Raw genomic sequence first — 27,477 nt, 5'->3', positions numbered from 1 at the left:
CTTAAGTGGTAGAGTTGACCACGTTTTGTGAACTTTATGCCTCACAGTTCTTCAATACTGCCCAGTATAGTGCTAGATAGTGTATAAATAGTGGTATCGTAATATCGATTGTACTATCAATAGATTTATATTATCATGTGACAATATTGTTACTGCGCAATCATGATTTTACGTTATCGATAGTGCGCTTGATAGTACTATCAATATAAATAGTGAGCTATCGATGGCACTTTCGATAGTACTATGACTATCCACTACAATGGCAAAGTCAGTTAAAAAAGCAACATACAGAGTTTGAAGAGTGTGTCCAACTGAGCAGCTAAGAAGGAGATTCGGTTATCGGTTAGATAGATAGCCTCAAAGAAAACTTGTCTGACAATGCCAGGAGTGCTATTCGCATTAATATTTGCACTTGTGTTATAGTACTTGTTGTCCTTCTGTGGGGCCTCTGATGTAGTGTGAAGGTCATGGCCACTGTAGTGAATGTGTGTCATCACAGCATATACGCTGACCTGCAGGAGGACGGTCCTCCGCCTGACCCAAACTATCGCTTCCTGGCTGACCGAATGCGCGAGGGTGATGCAGATGGCGGTGGGGATGCCAGCGGAGACCGTGGCAACAGCCGTCGCCACCGGGACAACTACGGAGGCCAGGACTTTGAGAATGTACGGCATGCCATGCGCCAGGATAAGGCACTGCACAGGGTGAGCATCCCGTTTTACTGTAAATGGCCAGATGCACACATGGTGACAATGTCAGTCGATAAACCTTCGGTGTTCCAAATTATGACATGAAGATGCGACTGCGGTGGCTCACAGGCTATGGCATTCTCTGCGCAAGATTGAGGGTTAATTTCCCAGCCATAGCGATGCCATTTCAATAGGGCATAAATGCATAAACACTTGTTAATTAGGTGTACATTGAAGAACCCCCGGGTGGTCAGAATGAATCCGATTCCCTTCATTACGCTGTCTCTCATAGCCCCAGCCGTTGCTTTGGTACGTTAAATGTCATGAATGAATGAATTAATCAATCAAACAGCTTCTTTACCATCTTTGCCAGACAGGTGGCAAGGAATGTAGTATAGTTTTGACGTTGGGCTGGTAGGCAAAGGATCATTAATAAGTGTTGCACTATAACCTTACACATATAAGTGCGAACTGCACATGCAGTGCAGTTCCTATCTGTGTGCATTTGTCCGTGTACGTCTTATCAGTGCAGAAATTTTTAATGATGGAAAATAAGATGGCTTCAAAGTGATGACATCAAAGTCTGAAACAATGCAGGCTTCATTGCTATCTAGCGAGTGCACAATTCAGATAAGCAGTAGAACAAGAAGCTGCAGGGTGGAGTGAAATCAAACAAGCACTGTTAACCGGACTTACAAACATTATCATTAAGGCCCGTTGACCTGGCTGACAGGTCTAATGTTTAGTGTGAGAAATGTTTACATAAAGGCACTAGTTTTGGGGAAGATGCAGGTTTCAGAAAGCAGTGATGTGAGTCGTCAAACTGCAATATTCTGTAGCAGTCGTCTGCTATAACACAGATTAAGCAGCACCATAGCATAAAATAAAATGTGTGAGAAATAAGTAACTCTTTTATTTGCACTCTGAACAAGATTATGACAGCTTTTCAGTTAAAGAGTTCTGTGCCAGTGGGCACCATAAAAGCTGTCTTCTTACATGTAAAGTTAGACGGCTTTGCTTGCCGGAATGAATTGCAACACGCCCAGTGTTGGAAGGAGAAGGCCACGTACAACCGTTGCAAATAAGCTGTGTCCCTTCTGCCCCAACCAGGAGGCTGGCCACACCCTGCCTCCAAAACTGGCCATGACGGGACGAGAGCGGCGAGAGTACGAGCAGTGGAAAAGTGACCGTGCTGCCATTGACCAGGCGCGAATGCAGCGCCACATGGATTCCGAAGGCAACTTCACGCGCGAGTGGGACCTCCACAAGGGCCAGCAGTTGGGGTGAGCTGGTGATGTTCCACGTTAGGCTGCCATACCAATGTCGAATACTAGTTCCACCAGCTCTGCGGGGGGGAGGCTAGGGTGGAGGGCAGTCTACCTTACATCTGGCATCATGTGGATCATTGCCACAAGGTCGACAATCACATCGCCACACTTACTCTCACTTATTCATGCTAACAACAAATTATTGCTGAAATCACTTGCCTGTCAAATGAGTAAGTAACATAGACCATTTTCGTGAAGCAGTACAGTCGAACACCTCTACAACGAAATGAGCTATGTGACGAAGGAATAATTCTGTCCCAGTTATATTGTGAGTGGTGTGCAACCTTTACAATTAAGTTACCTGTAGGACGAAAAATTTCAGAGGCCCCAAGCACTGCATTATAAAGGCATTCGACTGTAATGCCATCATTACATGATATACCTCATCTCTCACGCAAGTTTCATTTACACTTACCTTGTTGTATTGCATGCTTATTTCATAAGAATGTTTGCTTGACATATCTGTTCTTATTGTCAAATTCTGGTAATTCGACACTGAAGGGACTGACGAAACTGGTAGAATTATCTAGCGTGTCGAATTAAACAGGATGCAGAAAAAAACGCCGATTCATTTGGCAGTATTTGCCAGAGCCTAACACACCCCACAATCAAACGTGCGCCCTCTTTCTATGCGTCCAAAGTAGTAAACTAACGTAGAAATGACATTAAAGATCCTAAACAGAGCAGAAATCTAACCCAAACCCGATTTTTTGGCAACAAAATGGGCAAGGGTCCAATACGTCTTGCACAATGGCGGCCAGTTTTCTAAAGTCAGCTTTGTCACTGTACATTTGTGTTATGCAAAAAAAGCATACAAATGCCACAAAGGCGGTTTTGGTTTCGTATCCAATTGCACTGCGCAGGCAATTTTCAGCCTAGTTTTATCGAAAAAGGTGCTTATTAGGATCAGGTGAATACTATAATCAAACATTGAAAATCTTCCTAGGGCAGACCGAAAATAGTCGTTTTTGATGGGAAATAAAAAAAAGAAAAGGTGTTCAGTCTATTCACTGTCCCCTAAGCTCCACTGCCACTAATGTGGGTCACTATTGAGGTCACCATCGGGGTCAGGCACGTTCGTGTTGACTGGTCAAGTTCGAACGATCTAGCGGCGACCAATTTGAGGATCGAAATAGTGAAAGTGTGAGCCCAGCGCCAAGACCTTTGGTCGGGATGGAAATAACTGGAGTTGAATTGACAGCAGTCTGCTGAATTCATTTTTGCATTAGTGTTGTAATAGCTTTTCTTACTATTGCAGCTGCCTTATGTTTTATCCATTTTTATGAAATTGGTGCTAAATATGTTCTTATTGTATGTTCTTATGTAATATTGTTATTGTAGCCCCAATATATAATGCTTTAAAAGTGAAGCCCTGAGGGCATCGCAAATAAATAAATAAGGTAAACTAAAGTAAGTAAAGTAAGTAATTAAGTAAGGTAAAGTAAGAAAGATAAAGTAAGGTGAAGTAATACTGGTGAAGTAAGTTAAGTAAGTAAAGTAAGTACGTAAAACTCAATGAGGATCCTTGATACCGGTGTTGTAAAGGCATTTCGAAGGCTTTTGAACCGATTGTCTATCAGCTCAATAGCAAAATAGACTCTGGTACACAAGAAGTTTAACTGGCATCAAGTCACGAGTCTGCCAGGTCAATAGAGCATGTAACTCCATCAAAATCTCAAAGGTCTTCAAGTGGTGTTGCCTTCAACAGCGTGTTTACGCTAGTGCATCGTAAGAAGCCACATTCAAAACAAAGAAGAGTGGGAAATTGTTTAGTTAGTTAAAATAATTTATCCTCTTGTAGCATTAACTAATGCGTGTACCACATTACAGTGTAAACCGCTTATAACGTAAGTCGCCGGAGTCGCGAATGTCTGCACTATAAGCGGTACCACACTATAACCAAAACAACGATTTTTAAGCCCTGCACTTATGCAAAACATGTAGACCAAGCATGTAGACATGCTTTGTACTATCGCGCGCACATCGCGATTATGTTTTCACCAGTGAGCTGGCGAAGACATAATCGCGATGTAGCCGGTGCTCTTCAAGCTCAACAGCTTTGCACCCAGTCAAAACGAAACAACTGTTTACTGCAACCGCTCTGGAAAAACCGTGACCGCTATCGACGCGATTATGAATGGCGACTTTGCGGTGCTGAAGGCACGCGCCCGACGCACGTACCGAGTCTGGACGAATTAACTACCATTCGTTGCAACAACTGCAGTCAAAACCGCGGTCACTATCTATGCTATTATCGAGGCGGCTACGCAGTTTTTTAGGCACACGGCCAACGCACATACCGAGTAAAAACGAAAGTATACTGTTCGCCGCAACCGCTGCGGAGAAAACAGCGGCCGCTATCGACGTGATCGTGGATGACGACTACGCAGTTACGAAAGCCCGCGGCCAACATGGTGTTATGTGCGGTGGTAAACGCAAGAATACAGGCTTTAGACACACAAATAGGCTCGAAGCGTTCCGGCGTTGCTGTACGATTTCAATGTACGATTTCAACTGATGGCTGTGGCGATGTTGACTCCGCCGCTTCGTTTCAGTCGGACGCTAGCGCCGTTCTTGCTCTTTTGCGTCCCACATTTGCGGCGCTCCTCACTCACCGAGCTCCGAAAGAAGTCCGAATTAACCGATGTGCAGCCAAATAAGTCCGAATTAACGAGAGTTTGATTAATGCATACGCCGGCCAGGAGCACGCACCTTGTTGAGAAGCGTGCTCGCTGCCGTCCTTGGCGGCGAGATTTTCCCGCGGAAGTCGCATTATAAACGGTATTTCGTCTCATGCGGCTGCACTGTAAGTGGTGTGCGTATACATGGAGTTCTATGGGAGGGTATAAACGGGAGTCGGAAAAGGCTGCGTTGTAGCCAGTTATGCACTATAAACGGTTACGTTATAAGTGGTCTATACTGTATAAAGAAACTGCAGCTAGGAACCGCAATGTTACCATATCGCTCAAATAAATCTGACAGTTCACACAAAATGGGTGCAGATGCTACACTAATTTAGCACGACATTTAAGAAGCACAATGAAAAGGTAAAAGGCACAATGATAATGTGCTTTTCAGACATTTAGAATGATTTTCAGGACTAGTCACTTTTGGAGATGCAGAGCTATTGCCTGTAGTGGTGGCACCACAAGCACTTAATGGGTGTCAGATTACTGAAGCGGGGCACCAAGATGGACGAACTCGATGATTCGAACGCACCATCATTCGCGTGACTGTACACACAAATGATTAGGCATTGATGTCCAGCATGGGGGTGAACATATTCGCTTGAGTCGAACATCCTTGATTTGTCATGCGCCCAGCAGCATGTTATATGGGTTGTAATATCAGCTAGCAGCCATTAGTGTAGGAAAGGTGCAACAGATGTCCTTGTGATTGTTTGCACTACTGTGTTGTTGTTTCTTTGTCCCAAGGGCATGTTTGAGACCCCCACATCTGGCGCCCAATGTGGGGCGCCAGGTGTGGGGTTTCACGTTGCTGTGGTCCAGTGTATACAGCTTTTCAGGATTGGCAGGTATGTCTTAGCGTGCCTCTTTGTCATGTTCACAGCGCTTAAATCACCGATCACTTGACTGAGATGACTTCTGATCTCCCATTTCTATGAAGGCCGCCATCACCTCCAACCGATCGTCGAGCACCTCGGGGTGGATCCACTCTGGGGAGCCACATCTACTTGCGAGGTCAGTGCAGCCCTTTCCTCGCAAATGATCTGCACCTTTTACATTGCCAGTTAACTACAGTAGCAGCTCTGAACTGCAGATTGAAATTGCACCGATTGCAAAGGTGAACAGTTGGAACATTAACTTCTTGAGCCCTTTGGTGCTGCATGGCAGGAACAGTTGTCAAAGAATTGCTTGATATTTAAATTAATAATTAGACGACATCTTATCTGGTTGGGAAGTAAATACATATTGTTACGAATGAGGCGTGTTTATTTACAGTTGATGGATGAGGGTCCAGAAAAACAATCCGGCACTGGTTTCGTTCTGCGCTCCGCACCAAAAGATTCGTCGTCCTCCTCTTCTTCCTTTCGCCTCAACCAAGCGTTAGATTTCCCATTTCGCAGATGAAGCCCACCATGGGAGTTAGGGTTGAGTGATAGTGTGATATCGCTTGAGGTGCGTAAGATGCGCAAGTTGAGTAGCGCTAGAGCGCCGTCCTGGTGACTTTACACGGGCAACCACATACATTAAATCACTAATGCGGTCAATGACTGTGAAGGGACCGGTATACTGAGCCAAGAACATTTGGCATAACCAGCGTCTGCGTTGAGGAGTCCACAGCCACTCCAATCACTTTTCTCGAATGAAACTGAGTCGTGGCGGAGGTCATACCGCTCCTTGGAGCAATCTTGTGATGCCAGTGTACGCAGACGAGCAATTTGTCGGGCTTCTTCAGCACGGCACAAAGTTTTGGCTACTGAGGCCTCTGTATGGAGTGTAAAGGGGAAATGGTATCGAGACAGCTGTGCAGTGTCCGAGTGCAGAGCAGGTAGAAAGGTGTGAGGTCTGTAGTTTCATGCTTCGCTGTATTGTAGGCATAGATAATAAACAGTAAGATGTCATCCCAGTTCTTGTGATTGGATGTTGCATGTTGGTAGCCAGCATGTTGGTACGTTTGACAAGGCCATTCGTCTGGGGATGATGTGTTGAGTGGCAGAACTGCGAAGTGTAGAGTCTAAGCAATTCTTCCACGGCGTCGGCAACACTTGCTGAGTAATTTGTCTTGTATAACAGTCCATCTCGAAGACAAAAGCGACCACTGGCCTTGGGACTGCAGGCATTGGTGGACAGGGGGTCCAAACATAAGTCATTGTGCTGTTCCCACTGAAAGACGGTGGCGTCAGGAAACGTGTGAGAGACAGCAACAAAGCAGGTGTCGAGATTGTCCGCGTTATCCTCCGTTGTGCTCCATTGTGCTACCTCTACACCCGTAGAGGTACAGTGCAGTCCACTTATAACGATATCGAGAAAAACGAGAAATCCGATCGTTATAACCGATTATCGCTATATCTGGACTGCGAAAAAAAAAAAAAAGCCGAATATACCTTTGCAGTCCCGAAACCGAAACTGACACTTGCGATAAAAAATCGGCGTCGTATAAAGTAGGCCGTGAAAAATGAAACTTTTATTTATACCTCTAAATAGCGTCTCACTCGTTAGGCACGCTGAAATAAAAATCTGCACTTGCTTTCGCGGAAGTTTCGGAGTCACAACCGCCGTGTGCATCGCATCCATCTGCTGCGCGAACACTGGCGGCATAATTTAGCGTGCATGAATTCAATGAGCGACTCGATCGACGATGTTGCACTTTGGTTGAAACTCGGGGTCGGTGTCAAAGGCGGGCAATGGTCAGTCTCGTTGTCACTGCTGCTGCTGTCATCGCCTCCGTTGCACAACGCCGCCGTCTGTCGTGACAACGATCGCCCCGTCGAAGTTCTCTTTGCAGAACGAGGCAGCACTATTTTCACTCAGAAGCTCCTCCATCGAAGCACCACCTATTTCATCGTCAGTAGCGACGTGCTCCCAGAGATCGGACACCACCGTGTTGGTTTCGCCCATGGGGTTTTCGTCGTGGCGCACGAAGCCCGCCTTTTCCGTTGATCGGCATGGACACTGCTTCTAGCCTTCATGATCGTGGCGCTCCCGGTTTTCATAATCGTCATATAATCCAATGCGCGAGCTCGTACTTCAAGTCTTGCAAAATTTGCAGCTTCGTCTCGAGAGACGCAGCTTTGCGCTTTGACGGCGCACCTCCCGCTGCTTCCGCGGTGCATAGGCCGCGCAGGCGCCGCTTGCTTATCGCTTTCTCCCCCCTCTTGCAAAATTAGTTTCGTCTCAAGGGGTGCACCTGCCGCTGCTTCCGTTGAGAGAGAGCGCGGCAGGGAGCGCAGGCGCCCCTCGCCAGAGGAGGCGTTGCCTTCGCTTATCGCCTTTCTTCCGCCCTCTGCTCGCGCGACCGCCGGGGACGCGGGGGTGAAGCAGCTGGCGCCATCTTGTGCACGCTGCACCAACTTGCGATGCTCTCCGTGGCTTTCGCAATCGGCGCGCGGGCGGGATGCGCTGCGCGGTAATGGCGGCAGATACGAACTCGCGTAGGCAAACTTTTCGCCCCGTCTCGGTTAAGGGCAACGTAGGAACGCAATTTTCACGATTATTCTGCATGAAAATCACTGCCCAGAAGCAAAATTTCAATCGTTATATCCGATATGCGGTGAATAATATATCGTTATATACGTTTTTTTTTCTCATAGCCCCAATGCATAAGTTGATACTCTTAGGTCGACTCATCGTTATAACCGATATATCGTTATATGTGGTATCGTTATATGTGGACTGCACTGTAGCAGTAACACTTCTGTACAGCAAATACAGCCACTAAGCATTCTTGCTCTGTCACAGTGTAGTTATGTTCAGCCCTGCTGAGAGAATGACTCGCCCACATACTCATTATTATGACTCTGAACAAGCACTCCGATGCTGATTCCGCTGGCGTCACTGTGCACTTCGGTAGGAGCAGATGGATCGAAGTGACGAAGAATGGGTTCTAATGTCAGCAGAAACTTGAGTTGAGAGAATGCCGTGTCGCATTCAGGCGTCCACTCCTATGGGCTGTCTTTTCGCAAGAGACTTGTCAAGGATGAAAAATGTCTGTGAATCTGTGCACGAACTGTCGAAAGTAGGAGCATAATCCCAGGAAGCTGGAGAGTTCTTTTAGTGACTGAGGTGGCTTAAACTCACTGACTGCTTCTATATTCCGGTGGTCTGGCCTGACACCATCTTTGTCAATCAGGTGACCAAGGACTAATGCTTGTCGTTCGCCAAACCGGCACTTCTTAGAATTCAAAACCAAGCTGGACTTTTCGATGCAATCTGAAACGAGATTTAAATGGGCGTTATGCTCTTCGAAAGTACAGTATAGACCACTTATAACGAAACCGCTTATAGTGCAGGACCGGATATAGTGCAGTCTTTTCAGACTCCTGTTAATTTTCCCATAGCACTCCATGTATACACGTATCGCTTATAGTGCAGTTGCGGGAAACGAAATAGCGGTTACAGTGTGGCTGCCTGGGGGTACGGAAGTCGGCGGAGACGGCGAACACCCCCTCAAACGGGCGCCCCAAGGAGTGCTCGAGGAAGAGAGAGAGAGACGAAGTGGAGGAGAAGGGCACATGGTGCGAACGAACAGCCAGTGAGGCTGAAACCAGAACCTTCAGTGCGAGAAAATATCACGGCGCACATAGCGAGCGAGGGCCACAAAACTGCCAACGCCGGCCAACGCTCGCTTCACGATAACGGCAGTAAACGAAACTTCAGGGAATGAACGGGCGGCGCCGGCACGGCACGGGGAAGGGCGCACGCGGAGACCGTGGAATGTGAGGGAGGAGGGCAGCAGGGAAGCGGATTTCGCCTCGGCAACTCCGCCGCTTCGGTGGCTCCCCTCGCCCTCCCTCGTAATTCCTTCACTTTCGACTGTCACCGTGCGCGCCGCAGGCACCGCCGCTCCAGCCGGCCCGGCGCCAGCTCCCCGAAGTTTCGTTTTCTGCCGTTATCGGGAAGCAGGCATTTGCCGGCGTGGGCAGTTTCGTTGGACAGCCTGGGACAGCGCCGCTGCTTCCCTCTGCGCCGTAGCCGCAGCGTGCAAGGTCAACACGTGACTAAAAAGTAGAGGAAGCATAAAGGAGAAAGAAGGGTTCACTGCCATTTTCTACGTGTGGCTACGGTAGCGTGGCTGAGACGTCGGCACGTACACGCATGTTCCGGCGCAACGCAGAAACGGCGACCTTGCCAATTGAGAGAGGGTGAAATTTGCGCCGCGTTTTTGTTTGTTTCTTTTTTTTGTTTTGTTTCGTTCGCGCCCAACATTGAGGGGTCTCTCTTAAGCTTATACTCTATGGCGGTGCCGGAGCAATGCCGGTCGGAGGCGCCGCCGCGTGATTTGGTTCGAATTAACGAGATTCGACTGTAAATTGAATGCAAATGTTCTAGCCGCATTCCTCGACTGTCGCATACGCGTGGCGGCTCAGTGCACATGTTTTGCATATGTGCGGGCCTTGAAAATTGTTGCTTTGGTTACAGTGCGGTACCGCTTACAGTGCGGATATTCACGACTCTGGCGACTTACGTTATAAGCGGTCTACACTGTACATCCAAAAATGACGTCACCTAGATAGCACGACCATACCTCCCATTTCAGACTGCGAAGAATCGAGTCCATAAATCTTTCAAAAGTAGAGGGAAAGCCCAAACAGCATAACATTGAATTGTGTGGGGATGCATGACTCTTGCATGTCCCCTGATGTGGTTTTCCCCGCATAGCTCGCGTCTCCTGTAATCCGGCTTCTCCGCATAGCTAAGCGCCGCCGCCGGTCGGCGTGGATGTAACGATAGAGGGCGTGAGGGTTGTTCGCTAATGCCACCTGATGGCGGGAGTTACGTGGGCGTAAGAGGGAGAAGGCTGTTCTCTTGGACGGGGGATCGCTGAGCGATGCGGACGTGCCGTGCGTGCGCCTATCCACGCTTCGCGAGACCGTCTCGCGAGGCTAGGAGCAGCACATGTGAGCACGTGTGAGATTCCACAATTGATACACAGTAAAACCTCGTTAATTCGGATTTCACGGGACCGAAAAAAATAGTTGAATGTTGAATTATCGAGGCTATCAAGAAAACAAGAAACAAATGCTTACTACGTCCAAATGCTTACTACGTCAAAATGCTTACTACGTCAACATGCTTTTATTTACTGAACGAATCAGCAAATCCTGTTTATATTTTGCACAAAAGCAGTGCGAATGCTGCAATTCTCGTCATCTCGTGACTGATTAGCACTCGCGGCAGCAAAGGCCTCGCGACTTCCTTCACAACGCAGCCGCGGCGCTTATCTGAGACTCTACACTACCATGCGCACATCCCAATTATTTATGCGACAGTGTCGCCAGGTCGCCGCCCATCGCTATGTAGACTGAGCTCTTCATCCTTGAAAGCTTTGCACTCAGTAAACATGAAATTACTGCTCGCCGCAACCGCTGCGGACGCGATCATGGACTGCAACCTTGCGGTTCTGAAGGCACACGGCCGATGCACGAGCTGAGTCAAAACCAAACTGTTTGCGCGACTGTGATCGACGCAATCGTGGATGGCGACTAAGCAGTTATGATGCCCGCGGCCGACGCACACGCTGAGCCAAAGCGGAACTACTGCCGCAACCGCTGCGGACGATACCGCGGCCGCTATCGACGCGATCGTGTATGGCGACTACGCAGTCATGAAGGCACATGGCCAACACAGTGCTATGCGCGGCGGTAAATGCAAGAATAAAGGCTTTAAAGGAACAAATAGGTACGAAGCGTTCCGGTGTTGCTGTCATTGACGTACGATTTTTGCTGATGACTATGGCGATGCGGACTCCGCCGCTTCGTTTCGGTTGGACGCTAGCACCGTTGTTGATCTTTTGAGTCGCACATTGGTGGCTCTCCTCACTCGCTGAGCTCCGAAAGTTGTCCGAATTAACCGATGTGCGGCCAAGTATGTATGAATTTGTGATGTTGTTTGTCACCGATCTCGGGGGTGTGCGGGTGTTATGAGAGATGGAGAGGGAAGACGCATGGCAACACAGCAAGCAGATTTTAATCTCACACAAAACCCAAAAAACCTCAAACTAAAAACTCAAACTACACTAAACAAATAAATACTGGAAAATGTACAACCTAATAAATTCATAACCATAAACTTAAGCACACTAAAACACGCTGCAGGAAAAATACTAACGCATGTACAACCTAACCCTTAATAATCACTAAACGTGTCCTTAATTCAGACCACACCGATTCTGGGCGTTTCCTACACAAACGTCTGGCAACTCTGGCCTACTACAAGAATGGATCGTCCTTACTCAGTTCGTGCTCGTTGCTCGTCTTCTCCCGGCGGGGATCTCGTTGGACCTTTCTAAATGTCGTTGCCTTCGCCGACTGTCGTATAGTCGTTGCTGCCTTGTAGTGGGTCGTTGAACTCGCTCGTCTCGGGAGCCTGGGTAACCCGGTCGCTGTTGCTGACGTGGCAGGGAGGCGCGACGGCTTAGGCCTAGCGACGTGCTCGGCCGCCGCTTCCGTCTAGCTCCTTTCCCGAGTGCCGAAGTAGCGTTCCGGGGATCATCAAACGTGCCGGTCTGCCGTGGAAGAGGGGTCCTCTCTGGGGTGCCCGGTCCTGCCGTGAGAGGCTGCAGCCGGTCCAGGAGCCTCGCTCGAACTTGCCGAGGTCGACGGCCACACCTTGGACGGCCAACGTCACGGACTCGGCCAGACCCCCAAGTCTCCCGTCGCCAGAGCGGAGCTGGCGATGCGACATTCCTGGCCCGGAGCCACGTCGATAATGCTCGCTCAGTACCGTTTCTCCCTCGACCATACCTCGGGTCACGCGCCTCGCACGCTCGCGCCGTTCAGAACGCTCCGTTTACTTAGTCTTTTTCTTCTTTTATGTCGCCGCCGGCGTCTTACTCATGACAGAATTAACGAGAGTTTGATTGCATTGAATGATGCATACGCCGGCCGGGACCAGAAGAAAAGTCCGAATTATCCGATTTTACAAATTAACGAGGGTCAAATTAACGAGGTTTTACTGTAGTCCATTGGGCATCATGAATGCAGTCTTCTCCTTGTCAGCAGGGTGCCTAGGGATCTGCCTGTACCCTCATCGTAGATCTAGTGAAGAAAAGTGGGAAGCTGAATATAGGCAGTCGATGACATCGTCTATTCGAGGCAGTGGATATACATCTTTTTTGGTGAGGGTGTTTAACCGTCTATAATCACTGCAACACCTCCAAGAGCTGTCTTTCTTTTCAACCAAAATGGCAAGTGCTGCCCAAGGGCTGCACGATTCTTCAATAACGCCCTTCTGCAGCATATCCTGAACTTGTTCGGCAATAAGTTCCGCTCCAATGACGACACTCGGTAAGGTTTTTGCCGGACCGGATGAGCAGAGCTTGTATCGATCCTGTGCTGAATTCGAGAACAGGGTAAAGATGGTCGCTTCTCCTTTTCGCAGAAGTCAAACACAGAAGCATGTCTTTCCAATAGCTCGACCAATCTTTGTCGCTCGTGTGACTGTAGGTTGTTACTAACCATGCTCAAATTCAGTGACTCGTAGGAGCAACTGCATTCGCAAACGGCCAAGCTTCTTTGACCTTCTTCGTCGTTAACGGCAGTGATAGAATTTCCGATGGCATCATCAAAGTCGGTGAACTTCATTCCTCAAGGAAGTATACAATGTAGACCGCTTATAACATAAGTCGCGGGAGTTGTAAAAATCCGCGCTATAAGTGGTACCGCGTTATAACCAAAGCATGCCTTTTTTTGGCGTTTGCTTATGCCAAATGGGCAACCCACCTTTCAAACACAATTTATTACATATTCCACCCACACACACATGCAACACAATCGCAACACCGCACACAAACCAAGTTCTCCTGACAAGTGCGGCATCAGCGGAAGAACGCTGTTATTTCCGTCTGGAGACTGGTCTCCACGCGCACGCCCACGCTCCCACTCCTGGAAAGAAAAAAAAAACGAGAAAAAAAGGAGTGCGCCACCGTTTTCCCCCCGCACTCCGCGCACCCTGCTTGGACGCTGCTATCTACTAGTTCACTCTAGATGCTGCTATAGTGATGAAAACACTCGTCCTCCTACCTGCAAAGTCTCCCGCCCTTGTCCTCCTTCTTGTTTTGCTTTTTGCCACGCGTCCACACTCCCACTCCTGAAAAAAAAAAAGAGACAAAAAATGATTTATGCTGTATGCCGTATGCTGTATGTGTGAGTGAAAGCGCGCTAGGGACGCGTGCTTTCATGGAGAGCGAACGTACGGTGGATAGCAAATGCGACGACTCTCGTCGTGTGGAAGGCCGTTGGGATTTGGGAGGGAGGGAAGGGAGGCGACGTTTAGCTGCGGCATTCAATGCGTATCTTGCGACCGGAGGGGGGGGGAGTGCGGCGGGCGGGCGTGCTTCGTGCGCCGATTTCATGGTCACGCTTTAACCAGTATTCTGCTTCGCGTGCCTACGCAATAAGCGGTCCGCCTATACATTGATTTTTATGGGAGAAATATCGATGGTCAAAAAAACCCATGCTATAACCGGTCCCACGCTAAAAATGGTTACGTTATAAGTGGTCTGCACTGCAACAGGCACTGGCGAACAGTTAAGTGCCCACAAAAATGTGACCCGGTTGTTAATCGACACCAGAAGCGTACCCAGGATCTCTGCCAAGGGGGGGGGGGGTGCTTTTATTGGGGGGGGGGGGAGCAAGCACGTTGCATAATATGCAATTTCCTTGCTTTAGCCAGAGGAATCCAACAGCAAATAAAATGTGTAATAATTATAAGTGGAATTCGACGCAAATCCATCGAGCACGCGGTTGTCCCTCCTTGAATTTAAGAGTGAACAAATAAATACGAGACAATGAGAGAGTGTTTTTGTTAATCAGGAGAATCTGACCTCAAGCCACCTCCTGAATTGTGATGACAATGTGAACAGAGCACTGAAGGTACACGTTGGACTGGTGGGGCTGGACGCTCGGGGGTGGGTAACTCGGCCTCAGGATGGGGTTTAGGACCCTCCCCCCCCCCATTGGTGTGCCACTGATTGACACAATAGAGTGAGGCACTAAGATGTCTTTCTTAGCATGCTGACTGGTGAGAGGTTGAACGATGGCATCAAAGGGAGATACGGCAGAGACGGAAGCTACCACGGCAACTGACCGCATGGACCATGGTGGCACTGTCAGTTCATCAGAAACAACCAGTGTGTCTTCCACGAGCTTCAGCTCATTACCGAGGGCAGGAACAACTTCACAGCTGACTGAAAGTACACCGGTGCCACAGCCGACGAAAGCACCACAATCTAGGAGAAAGTCGATACTGCGAATAACTTCGTGTGTACACCGCTGCAGAACCAGGAACTCAGTTGGGAATACCTTTCTGGCCAACAAGACGGTTACGACGCAAACTCCCAGAGGATGAAGTATTCCCTGCCGACTTCATGAGATCTTGTAGATTCGTGCCAAGAAAAGAGAGAGAGCAAGTGAGAGAGGAAAGGCGGGGAGGTTAACCAGAAGCGAGTTTCATAACTTTGTGGCTAATGCGATTTTTGAAGGAACAACTCACAACAGAAATGGTTGCACCAGTGTCCACTAAAGCCGTTGCACGTACTCCATCTATTAACACGTGTACAGTATAGACCACTTATAACGTAACCGCTTATAGTGTAGGACCGGATATAATACGGTCTTTTCAGACTCCCGTTAATTTTCCCATAGCACTCTATGTATACGCGTATCGCTTATAGTGCAGTTGCGGGACACGAAATACTGGTTACAGTGCGGCTGCCTGGAAGCCACAAATACCGTATTTACTCGAATCTAACGCGCACTTTTTTTTTGTTTTTTTATAAAACAGGTCCAAAAATTGCGTGCACGGTAGAATCGAGTACGACCCTAAATCTGCGTTGCCATTAGCCATCGGCATTTCAAAATGGCCACTCGCATGCACGTCGAGCCTAGCTACTCTCGAGCCTAGCTACTGTAGCTTCCTCTATGTGCTGCAGTACGCGTGCTTAGGCAATAGTCTACTGTCTGTCTTCACGTTCTCTGCGTCTGCTCTATCAGCATGAAGTACCGAGTTCATCATGATGCCGCATTTAAAAGGAAAGTAAGTGATCATGTATGCGGAGACGGACGGAAATCGGGCCGCATCATGGGCGTTCAGAGAATCCGAAACTTGTGTTTGGGACTGGCACAAACAGAAGGAGAGGATTTTCGCCAGCAAAGCAATGCGGAACGGTTTCAGTGGACCGAAGCACGACGTAATCTGCGACGATCCACTTCGGCTATACGATCACCCTGGCCCTATCTTGAAAGCAATCTGCGACGGGGAAAGTCCGCCGCGCGCCGTGTTTTCGCTGCTTATAGGTCGCGTTGAAGCGAGAGGCATCATATCACGAAGGTCAGTTCGCTCGCCGCGCTTCGTCACTCGAGCATTTTGACCGTTCGTTTCCACGGTCAACGAGCAAGATGTGTTCATGTTTGTTTGTGCGCATGTGACACCGTGCTTGTTAATTTATTTAGTAAGTGAATACGGAACCTAGAGCACTGTGACTGCGATGGCAGAAATGCGCCTGGAGTGTCCATTATCGCAATGAAATAGTTGTTTGGGTTATGGTGCAGTACCGCTTATAGTGCGGATATTCGCGACTCCGACGACTTACGTTATAAGCGGTCTACACTGTATTTTGTTCTTAAGCGACGTTACTGGCGGAGGCATCTGGGGTAAATCATTTTACGCAACCTCACCTCCACCGGTCACGCCAGCTAGTTTCCCGGCGGTGGCGGTGGTGAGAGCTGCCGTCGCAGTCAAGGCGTGGGCCCAGTCGGGCGGATGGAGGTGTCAAACTATGGTCAGAAACAGGAGAACTATTGCGCCGATTCTCTTGTAGTGAGGTACTCCTGGAATAGGCGGATCAGGGATCGTTGTTATGACCATTGCCAGCGCGAGGAAATGTTGAAGACGGATCGTATTGTGATGTTTCTCTGCACCGATCATAGAACCGAGCTGTGTGTACGGTAGCACCACAACAATAACACGCAGGAGGTTGGCGATATGTATTGTACTCCTGCAAAGCATTGTCGCTACGCTGTGGGACAAATGCATCTTTACGCGGCTCTTGGTGTGTATCTGTAGTGGCAGGCTGTCGAGGATAAAGCGGCGTTTGTACCTTGATTCTGGATAGTGATTGTGTTACGGCCTCGGTGGTGTGCGAGAACTGTAGTTGTAGTCCTCGACGCCAGTTGCAGCGATAGAAACATGATGAGAGGAGACCGGGATTGGCGCAGAATCATAAGGTGTTGAGTGCACATCTCGGGTGAGCTTTTCCTGTACAATTTCGCGTATTGTAGATGCGAGTTCAAAGGACGTGTAGTCGTCAACACTTGCAACGGTAGTCACATTCGCTAACCGACCGAATTTAGGAGTGATATGCCGCATCTTCAAGGTCTCGAATGTACGACAATGCTGTATGACGTCAGCTACTGTACCATGGTTCTCTTTGCCAATGAGGAAGTGATATACATCCTCAGCAATTCCTTTTAAGATGTGGCTTACCTTGTCCTCCTGTGACATACGAGGGTTGACGGTCTTGCATATCTTCTATATAGCCTCAGTATATGTTGTGCGTCTCGCCTGGAACTTGGGCTCTTTGCAGCAGCGTTTGTTCTGTCTGCTTCCTCTTCGCGACTGAGTCCCCAAAACACTCCGTTATTTCGGATACGAGCCGATCCCACCTCGTGAGGGTGTTCTCATGGTTGTCAAAACACAAAAGCGCCGTGTCTGTTAAGAACACGACGTTGGAAATTACTGTCATTCCAATTCAGCTTGTTTTTCGTTTTATGAATAGTCAAAGATTCCAGATATTCGTCGGTGAAAAAAACAGCATAAAATAAACATGGACAAGGGAGGAACACAGGACCGACGCAGAACCCGTGTTTTTTGAAAAAACGGAAAGCACTCACACTTTGCATAGTGGATGGCCAAATTACTCCCGCTTTTTGTTTTCACGTTATTAGCGTGCTCGCACAGATGGTCGTTAAGGCAACGGCCCAGTTATCTTCTATACGATCGGCCGCACGAGGTCACGACCTTGTACAGTCTGGAGGTCCGGGCCTCCAAGGATAATCGTAGCTTCGGGCCACCTGGTGATGGCAGCCTGTTCCTGCCATAGCCAGGTGGCCTGAAGCTATGATTCTCATGTAGAGCGACTGAAGGCGAGTGGCTATCCTGTATCCCTGATGTCTGCCTTGACTGGTGCTCTCTTGCGTGACGACCGGACACAATAGACCATGGGTTCTCAAAGTGGGTTCCGCGGAACCTACGGGTTCCGCAGGCCCCTGCTCGGGGTTCCGCGAGCCACTGATAAATTTTCCCTGGTCCCGCTCTCGACAAGTGTCTAAAACGGCGAACACGAGGTGCGCTTGATCCAAAGAACCTCCATTACCCATGCCCGAGTGTCAAAAAGCACATCACAGTGCGTAACAGCAACGCGCGAACTGCGCAATAAATACGCAAGCAGCTTGTAGCCACCCAACCTCTGAGAACGGGCAACGCGCCTAAGCTTTCGCACTTGAATCTCGGAGGCCGTAGCTTACCACCATGCGCCTTTCTCCTATTTGTAGATAGGGTAGGTGCCGATAGCGTGCGCACTGACCTATACGTTGAAGGAAAAAAAAAAAAAAAAACGCGGAGCACCGCAACTGCGCGCCACAGAAGAGCAAGAACGGCGTAGCGTCCAACCGAAACGAAGCGGCGCAGTCCGCATCGCCGTGGTCCTCAGCGGCAATCGTACACGGCACGTGACTGACAGCAACGCCGAAGCACTTAGTGCCTAATTGTGCCTTTGAAGCCTTTATTCTTGCGTTTATCGCCGCGCGTAACACCGCGTTGACGGCTAGCCGCGTGCCTCCGTAAGTGCGTAGTCGCTATCTCTGATCGCGTCGATAACCACCGCAGTTTCGTCCGCAGCGGTTGCGGCAAATAGTAGTTTCGTTTTCACTCGATGCGCGCGTCGGCTGCGTGCCTTCACAACTGCGTAGTCACCTCCCATGTCAGCGTCCGCAGTTTCGTCCGCACTTCTTGCAGCGAAAGGTAGTTTCGTTTTCACTCGATGCGTCTGTCAGCCGCCTGCCTTCTGAACCGTGAAGTGGCCGTCCATGATCGCGTCGATAGCGGCCGCGGTTTCGTCCACACTTCTTGCAGCGAACGGTAGTTTCGTTTTGACTTGGTGCGTGCGTCAGCCGCCTGCCTTCTGAACCGCAAGGTCGCCGTCCATGATCGTGTCGATATATAGCGGCCGCGGTTTCGTCGACAGCGGTTGCGGCAAGCAGTAGTTTCGCTTTTACTCAGTGCAAAGCTGTCGAAGATAAAAAGCACCGGCTACATCGCGATCGACGGACAATTTGTTGGCGAGCAGCTGAGTGGCGAAAAAATAATCGGGATGTGCGCCCGTTGGTGCAAAGCGCGTCTCAGATGAAAACGCGCCCCGCGAAGGATGTCGCGAGGCCTTCGCCGCTGCTAGCGCTAATCAGTCATGAGATGAAGAGAATTTCAGCTTCCGCACTGGTCTTGTGCTAAATAGAAACAAGATTTGACGATTCATTGAGTAAATAAAAGCGTGTTGACGTAGTGCAGCATTTGTTTGTTGTCTTGATACCCTCGATAATTCGGTGTTTGTTGTCTTGATACTCTCGATAATTCGGTTAAATCGGGGGGGGGGGGGGGGGGGTTCCTTGGCACTTTATGGAGCGTAGCAGGGTTCCCTGGGATGAACGTACCTGAGAACCCCTGCAATAGACCATGACTTTGTCTGCCCCAGCCACTCTTTTAAAAACAGTACAGTGAGTGGATAACTGTAGCGCATCATGTGTGTTGTCGTGCTTTGCACTGAGAAAAAAAACAAAAAAACTCGACGTACACATCCATGTAAACAAGGCAAAAGGTGGAATGTTTATGTATTACACATGGCCAGGACTACAAAAAAAGCACGAACAGGGTGAAATTTAAGCCTGGACATTTGTTGTTGAGTTTGAGCGTCGGAGAATACTTTAGAAGCAAGTCACGTGTGTCATTGTGTGCTAATCTACAAGCCGTGAGCTGTGAAATATGAGTTGTAGTGGAAGGCCTTTTATAGGGGCACTAGAGAGGACCACTAAATCAGATTAGGTTTGCAAGGTACTCTTTCCGAGTAACTTTTTATTTTTTTTTGCTAACTTGGCAGAAACGATGACTGGAGGAGTAAATGAGGGCCTACCTTCCCACCTATTAATTTTGGGCTCAAAGCTCTATGCCGGTACATCAGTGTGATGTCCCAGGTTTTAAGTGTTTCTATAATAATTTAAAGATGTATAAAAGTTTACTATAGAGACGAATGAAACCTACTGTACAAAACATATGCAATAATGTAAAGTGTAGTTGCAAGCAGTGAAAAAAAGATAAACATAAATAGATAATTAAGGACTGTAGTAGTATAAACAATGTGTGCTAAAGACAAATAAGATGTCAGAGACATCAAGCAAATAAGAATGGCATCCACTCAATACAAGAAATTAAATTACGGTAATTTTAAGTTTATCTTAAGTAATCATAAACTTATATTAAATGTAGATACAGTAGAATCTTGGTAAATGGAAACCACCTAAGCGTAATTGCTGGTTAAGTTAAACAACAGCCTTATGATTGGTTGTTTTTCGTTAAGGCAATGCAAAAATACAAAAAAAGCTCGCTAAGCATAACTACATTTTTAAAACTCCGGGTAAACAGATTTAAAAATATTACTGAAAACGGAACTGAGCAGTCAATGTCGGCGTCATCGAGACAAGAATGACTGTTAGCACCTTTCCTTTTCGTGTTGTGTCGCCAAGATCAAAGTTATCGATGACTTCGAGAGTGGTTGCATTGCTAGAATGGCAATTTTCTTTACATATGACTTGTTATAGTAACCCGTTTCTGTATTCACAAGACTGTTTTGTGCATAAGAGCATTTTATTACTAGTCATCAGGCACTTATAAGCGATTGACATTATGGCATGATGGTAACGGCCAATTCCAAATGGCACTCACATAGAAGTTTTCCCCGAGTACAGGTTCCTGCACAGCCTCCTGGATTTTTTAATAATGTCATGTGAGTGTCAACTGCATGACACGTTAGCGCCTTATAACATCGAGAAGTGCTGCGATAGGCGATATTATGCACAAACGTGCAAAGCACTCTCTGTTGTGAGCGTTTTGCTCTACACTCATTCCTTCATCAGTGTCAACTTTGTTAGGCACTATGGCTCAATAAATCATTGACAATACCTCATGCTTACTCATAAATTCCCATCTTTCTTTTTTGTCTTAATCCCCAGCACATTCCCGGGTCCAGTAAAAATATATATATATATGTATATACAGGGTGTTTCAGTGAATACTTTCAAAATTTATTTAAGGTTGCCTGGGACAGATAGCCCAATTCTAGTTAATGAGATGGTCGATCTACTCGAAAAGGCGGACATTACTTGCACAAAAAATTGTAATGCATAATCGAATAATTAACAGAAATTCACTAATTGGGTTTTTGACTAATTACCTGATGGCCCATATTGCAGTTTACAAATTGTAGCCATGGAGTTTGCAAGGCGGATCCACTTAGAATTAATTCTCAGGATGACACCAGTTTCGAAATATTAATTCCTTAACTTTGCGGAGAAATGCATTGGCGTTCCAGTTAATTTTGGTCTTCAATGCATAAAGCGACGTTTTGTTAAGAACCTAACTGGAACGCTAATGCATTTCTCCGCGAAGTTCGGGAATTAATATCTCGAAACTGGTGTTATCATGAGAATTCGTTCCAAGTGGATCCGCCTTGCGAACTCAACGGCTACAATTTCTAAATTGCACTATGGGCCATCAGGTAATTAGTCAAAAACCTAATTAGTGAATTTCTGTTAATTATTCGATTATGCATTTCAATTTCTTGTGCAAGTAATGTCTGCCTCTTCGAGTAGACCAGATCATGAACTACAATTGTGCTATCTGCCACAAGCAACCTTTAAGAATTTTTGAAAGTGTTCGCCCTGTATATCATCGCGTATGACACATTTTAGTTGTGGGTGTGTTTTGCTTCTGTCCAGTTTTTTGTAAACACAACTGGGCCCATGTACCTGCTTATCACCTGAAGTGAACATCGTAGCAGACTACGCTTGCACTTTGTGTACTTGCGCATACGATAGCCAGCCTCTTGCTGTTATAAGGCATGCCCTGTGGTCGATGCTTGCACGGTAGTATTAGATGTTTGGGAGGCTGTACACCCAGACACCCTTGTGCTTGCATCTTTCAGGAACTCCAAGTCCACCATCTGAGGAGGAGATCTGGTAACACCATTAATAGCCATTGTAAATCCTGTTGCGGTGATCTGGTAGGCGCTGGGGTCCTCCCCATGGCCTCTCGAAAGCACCGATCTCAGTATCTAGTCAGCTGTGTGTCGTCTGCTGTATGTTACCAGTCAATCATAAAACACTCTTCATGCATTAATGTCCAAGTCAGTCTCATCCTTGCACCCCTTTCCAAGGTGCCTGTTGTTCTGCACGCAATTTTGGCATATTTACCAATGCCTTGTATCCCTACGGGACTGGGCCATTATATTTGAGTGATTGCTTTGGGTGATAATATCACTTTCACGAGAATTTATGTGACTCGGCACCAGATGCGTCGAAGTACGTGGATAACCATATTCCCGACGCTGTGCCAAGCTTACTATCTTAGCACAGTACCAGGAACTCTACTCTGACGTGTCTGGTGTCGAGTCGTGAAATTTCAAGAAAGTCCCCGAAGCGATCGCTCAAAAGTGTGGTGCACTGCACGAGCGTATGCATGTTATGGGCAGCCCTGCTTTATTGCATGATGATCAAGAACAGGTGGAATGTTGCCAGCAGCTGCCTTGGAAAAGCACATTAAGAGCAACTTAAATAATGGGTATAGGTTCAAAGCAAAGAGCTAGCGCAATTTTAGTAATTGTGTGTCATTTTATGGTGAATGTGGCGTGCGAGAATTACTTCACCCACCAAGTCATTCCAAGTCTTTCTACTTTTTCATGTACTTTTGCTGTTTCCATTGCTTGAAGTATTGGCATCAATTATGCCTCTGGAGAGGAACTCACGGCTTTTTGTTCCAGCTTGTGCTCATATAGTTCTGCTGCACATGAAAGTCTGCATCCTGCCTTAAACTCAATGTTCATGTCATTAATTATTTTAATTTCACATGTTCAAAAAGAAAAAAGATATGCAGTTGCCAAATATTTGATATAGTCCTGATGGTGTTTTTATTTATTTTTTTTCTATGCTGTGGAGCCTTTTTCAAGCAGAATCTCGTTTCTATGTCTGAACGTTCACTCTAAGAAGCCTGATAGTCAGTGCACCAATTTTTGGAAATGTAGACTGCCAGTAGGTTTGATTTTCTTTGCCACCATCCTTGACCTGAGTGTCAAACTTAAGGAGTCCCTCTATCCACCTAGAATTTGTTTCTTGTTTATTTAGTGAACAGTGGAACTAGAAAGATAAAGCAGGTTGGGCAGATGTAGTGACACACCAGCAAGGAGCAGAATTACACGACCAGGAGTTAAGAAAAGACACAGAAATGATAAGAATAGAGTAGGTAAAATTTGTTACATAAACATGCAGGGTGGTAGCAAGCAGGAAAAATGGCTGTAAATTCAAGCGCAGCTGAATGACGAAGCAATTAGCGTGTATGCCTTGACCGAAACGCATATACGAGATTTGGAGCAGCCACCTGTTATTGACAATTTTGTAAGAGAAGGGTGCTACAGAATGACCGGTTCAAGGAAAAACGGAGGCGTAGGCACGCTAATTAGGCGAGGTCAGACGTGGTGAAGGGTAAACGAGACATGTAAAAAGCATTTATGTATGAGCGGCACATGGTAAGGCAAGAAGACGTGGCTGGGAGTAGCTTACCTATGGACAGGTAGTGATAGCAGAGATAAAAATAAGGAATCAATTGATTCTATTAAAAGCGATATTAATGAGCTCAAGAATTTGGGCCAGGTGATATTATTGGGAGATATGAATGCGCAAGTCGGCGATTTGGACATATACTGGTTACAGCAGTTCTCTAGTACTGGATCTGTGTGATGAACAGAACCTTATAGCAGTTAACGGGGAGAATAAGTGTCATGGACAGGTAACGTGGCAATGCAGGAATATGTAGTCATGTATCGATTACACCTTAGTCTCAGAATCGGTCTACGAATGACTAGATCACAGATGATAGATGAACATGGAAAAGATAGCCAGGGTAGCAATCATAAACATTTAACCTTAAAATTTGGGAGAGATACAAATGCAAAACAAGAACCAATAGCATCAGAATTTTAAAAATTGAATGAAGAGCAAGAAAGAGATCGCAAAATACATAGAGAAAAAAATGATGGCATTTCCTACAACAGTCTGGGAATATAAGGAAAGGAACTGGTAGACACTACGCAGCAGGAAATAAGACAGACATGAGAAAAAAAAATTGGTGGATATAAAAGTACTCGGAGATCCAACTAAAAACTCGCAAACGGCTATAAGGGATGAAGACGGTAACATCTACGAAGGAGATATGCGCTGCGGTACATCACAGACGTTATCAGGCATAACTTCTGCACGAGAAAAAGCTTAGTTCAGACAATAGATCCAGCAACAGCATAGAGGCCTGAGAGATCAAAATTTAGCATAGAAAGATTTGATTGGAAAAAGGCAGCAGAAAATGTCCCTAATAACACAACAGCAGGACCCTATGAAACCCCAATACAGCTATCAAAAACCTCGGTCCAAAGAGCAAGTGATTAGAACAAAGAAAATTCCCGTTGGATGGCGTGAAAGCACGATGAATCTCATCTACAAAGGCGAAGGAAATAAGGATAAGACGAGCTCGTACAGGCCAGTTACAGTAACGTCGGTGATATATAGAATGGCAATGCAAGCCATAAAATTAGAACTGTCGAAGTGGGTGGAGGAAAACGGTGTATTGGGGGGAACTACAGAATGGGTTCAGGCCAGGCAGACGCTTAGAAGACAATATGTTTGTACTAACTCAGTGCATAGAGATTTCAGTAGCTCAGAAAAGACCTTTATGGGTAGCATTTCTAGATATTAAAGGAGCTTATGACAACGTAGACAGGGAATTGTTGTGGGATATTCTTCAATACGAAGGCATAGATGACGATTTCGTGGAGCTGCTGAGGGAGATATATCGAGGCAACCAAGTACAAGTGGCATGGGAAGGTAGAAAAGGAAATGAAATGGTGGGAATTCACTAAGGATTGAAGCAAGGATGCCCTCTGTCACCATTGTTGTTCACGCTTTACGTCAAGGGCATAGAAAGACGACTGGAAAACAGCGAATTAGGTTTTGATTTATCCACATGCCTAATGGGCAACAGAAGCTCCCCGGACTGATCTGTGCGGATGACATAGTGCTACTAGTGGACAGTGCATGAGATTTACACAGACTTGCGAACATATGTGGCAACGCAGTGACAAATCTAATTCCTTAAATTTAACACAGAAATCGTGAATTATGATCCTTAATGAAGGGCCGAGTAATTACGGGGTGTCAATTCAACAGCAAGTCATACTCATAGTCAAGCAATGTAACCACCAATATAATCTTAAAATAGAGGCGAAGCGGAATGCAGCAATAATGAAACAGCACTCTGGGGCAACAATAAATATGAGGTGGTGCGTGGAATCTGGAAAGGAGTAGTGGTGCCAGCACTGACGTTTACAAATGCCATTCTGTGTTTAAAATCGGATATCTTGTCGGTATTGGAAGTTAACCAAAGATCGGTAGGCTGGCTGGTCAGTTGGCTTTGGGAGCCCACGGTAAAACCATAAATAAGGCAGTGCAGGCTGACATGGTTTGAGCCTCTATTGAAGTCTGAGAAGTGCAGAGCAAAATTAGTTTTGAAGAAAGACTTAGAAACATGGATGAAAATAAATAAATGGGCGTCTAAAGTGCACAAGTATCTGTACCTAAAAAGCGTCGACACAGAATGGAGAAACAGGTCGAGAAAGTTGGCAACCAAGTGCAGGGTGATGATGATGTATGGGTTTTTTTGGCACAAAGGCCAGGGATGGCCAAAGAGCGCCAAGAAATGGTATGGGGAAGTCAATGACACGTTCAATGAAAAGTGTCAAATGTAATTGAAACTGTAAATAGACAACCAGGGAGTCATCAAAAAGAAAGTGAGAGAAACCGAGATAGTGAATTTGATGCAAAGAATGAAAACAAAAAGGACCCTGGAGATTTACAAGAATGAGAAGAAAGAAATTCTAAGGGAAAATCTGTACTTTAAAGCCTGTTTCACATGCAAGCGAAAACGCTCGCGAATCCTGCCGCCGCCGCGCAGAAACCTGTTTCGAGTGGCGGCGGCGGCCCTAGCGGCAGGAGCAGCGAGGTTCGAACAAGTTGAAATTTCATCGCGGCGGCAGGCGCGGCAGCACGCTTCCGAACCGCTTCCGAACCAATGACGGCCCGCCTCGCCACGTGACCAGTGGACGATTAGTGCGGGAAAGCCTGCGCATAGGACGATATTTGCAGCGATGGAAAATGCGCAGCAGTAATGCATGTGAAACGAAACCTTGCGAAAAGCTTCGCAGCACCGCACCGCTGTTCGCTCTGTTCGCTCAATCGCTTGCATGTGAAACAGGCTTTACGCACAGGCCAGTGCCTTGCTGTTTGAGACTTGAGCCGGTTGTCTAAGGACAAAAACATACTGGAGTAAACATTCGGAACTAGTTGAGGCATGTGTATACTCCAGCAAAAATCCGGAGACCACTCAGCACATCCTAATGGAATGAGAAGGGATTCACCCAGTGAGATTCGTAGGTGACGTACACCTTCCTGAAGCGCTTGAATTTAATGTGGATGGAAGCATCAACCATCAGCAGTCGAGATAAGCAAGAGACGTCTAGAGTATTGATAGAAAAAAAAAAACAAGGAAGAGATTGATACGACCTCATTTGATCTCTTACAGTCACAGGTAGCGGTACAAGGTAGATTTTGGGGGAAAAGAAAGAAAAAGATTAAGGAGATGTATACAAAAATGATAGAATGAAAAGCATGTATAGCATACCTGATTAACTCAAGCAGGCTACATTACTATTTGTCACTGCTTTGTTTCAAAGGGGATGCCAATAAATCATCATCATAATCGCCGTTTAACAGTGTTCTGTAAATAAAGTAGATTTTTGAGACAGTTCTAATGGTGTCATATTGAAAGTGCTTCCAAGTGGCCCTTTACCTAGTCAGCAACATTGCTCAGAGATGCCTTCTTTCAATATCCCAAAGATACAATTGTAGCCAAGAGTAGTTGGATGTTGTGCTTGTTTTGGGAGTTCAGATCCACTTTGTCTTTGTGCCTTTGCATTGCAGAGCAGCAAATCATGACAAAGAATGACCTGTACGAAGTGAATGAGTGTGCAGAAATAAGCGACAGATACAATGGCAAATAGCATGGTCTTTGAACTTTATTCAAGTAAGCCAAATCAGTCATACTTAGGTACACATACCAATATAAAATGTACTTAATAACCTTGACCTCAGATAATTGTACCCAAGAAGAATGCACCATGCAAAAGACCATGAGGAAGAACAATGAGCAACAAATTAAACCTTACCACTGATAACCTATCACTTAATATATTGCAATGTATTGAAAGTGAGTGCACTACCTAACAAGAAAGGCGATAACCAGCCAATGGCAGTGAAAAAAGGACAGAAATAAATAAATGAAGCAACAAGAGACATTGCAATATGAGTGAAGAGCCGTGCCAGACAAACCTAAGTTAAGCCACGCAAGAAACTG

The 27,477-nt window shown here is 46.7% G+C and overlaps 1 protein-coding gene across 2 annotated transcripts in view; it reads left to right on the top strand.

The window, feature by feature from the left end:
- Positions 1-27,477, top strand: part of LOC119458655 (coiled-coil domain-containing protein 9) — a 75,619-nt gene that overhangs the window by 31,681 nt on the left and 16,461 nt on the right. The window contains exons 6-9 of one of the 2 annotated variants that reach the window (XM_037720520.2): positions 519-704; positions 1,800-1,972; positions 5,645-5,718; positions 21,950-22,144. In XM_037720520.2, the coding sequence (XP_037576448.1) occupies positions 519-704; positions 1,800-1,972; positions 5,645-5,718; positions 21,950-21,987 (471 nt within the window). In that variant the 3' untranslated portion in view covers positions 21,988-22,144. Of the gene's footprint in view, positions 1-518; positions 705-1,799; positions 1,973-5,644; positions 5,719-21,949; positions 22,145-27,477 lie in introns of those variants that run through there. The other variant, XM_037720518.2, reaches the window with a different exon arrangement.

Source organism: Dermacentor silvarum, chromosome 7, assembly GCF_013339745.2.
Source record: "Dermacentor silvarum isolate Dsil-2018 chromosome 7, BIME_Dsil_1.4, whole genome shotgun sequence".
In the NCBI taxonomy this organism is placed as follows: domain Eukaryota; kingdom Metazoa; phylum Arthropoda; class Arachnida; order Ixodida; family Ixodidae; genus Dermacentor; species Dermacentor silvarum.
Note: the sequence above shows the minus strand (reverse complement) of the source record. Positions and strands in the feature narration are given on the sequence as shown.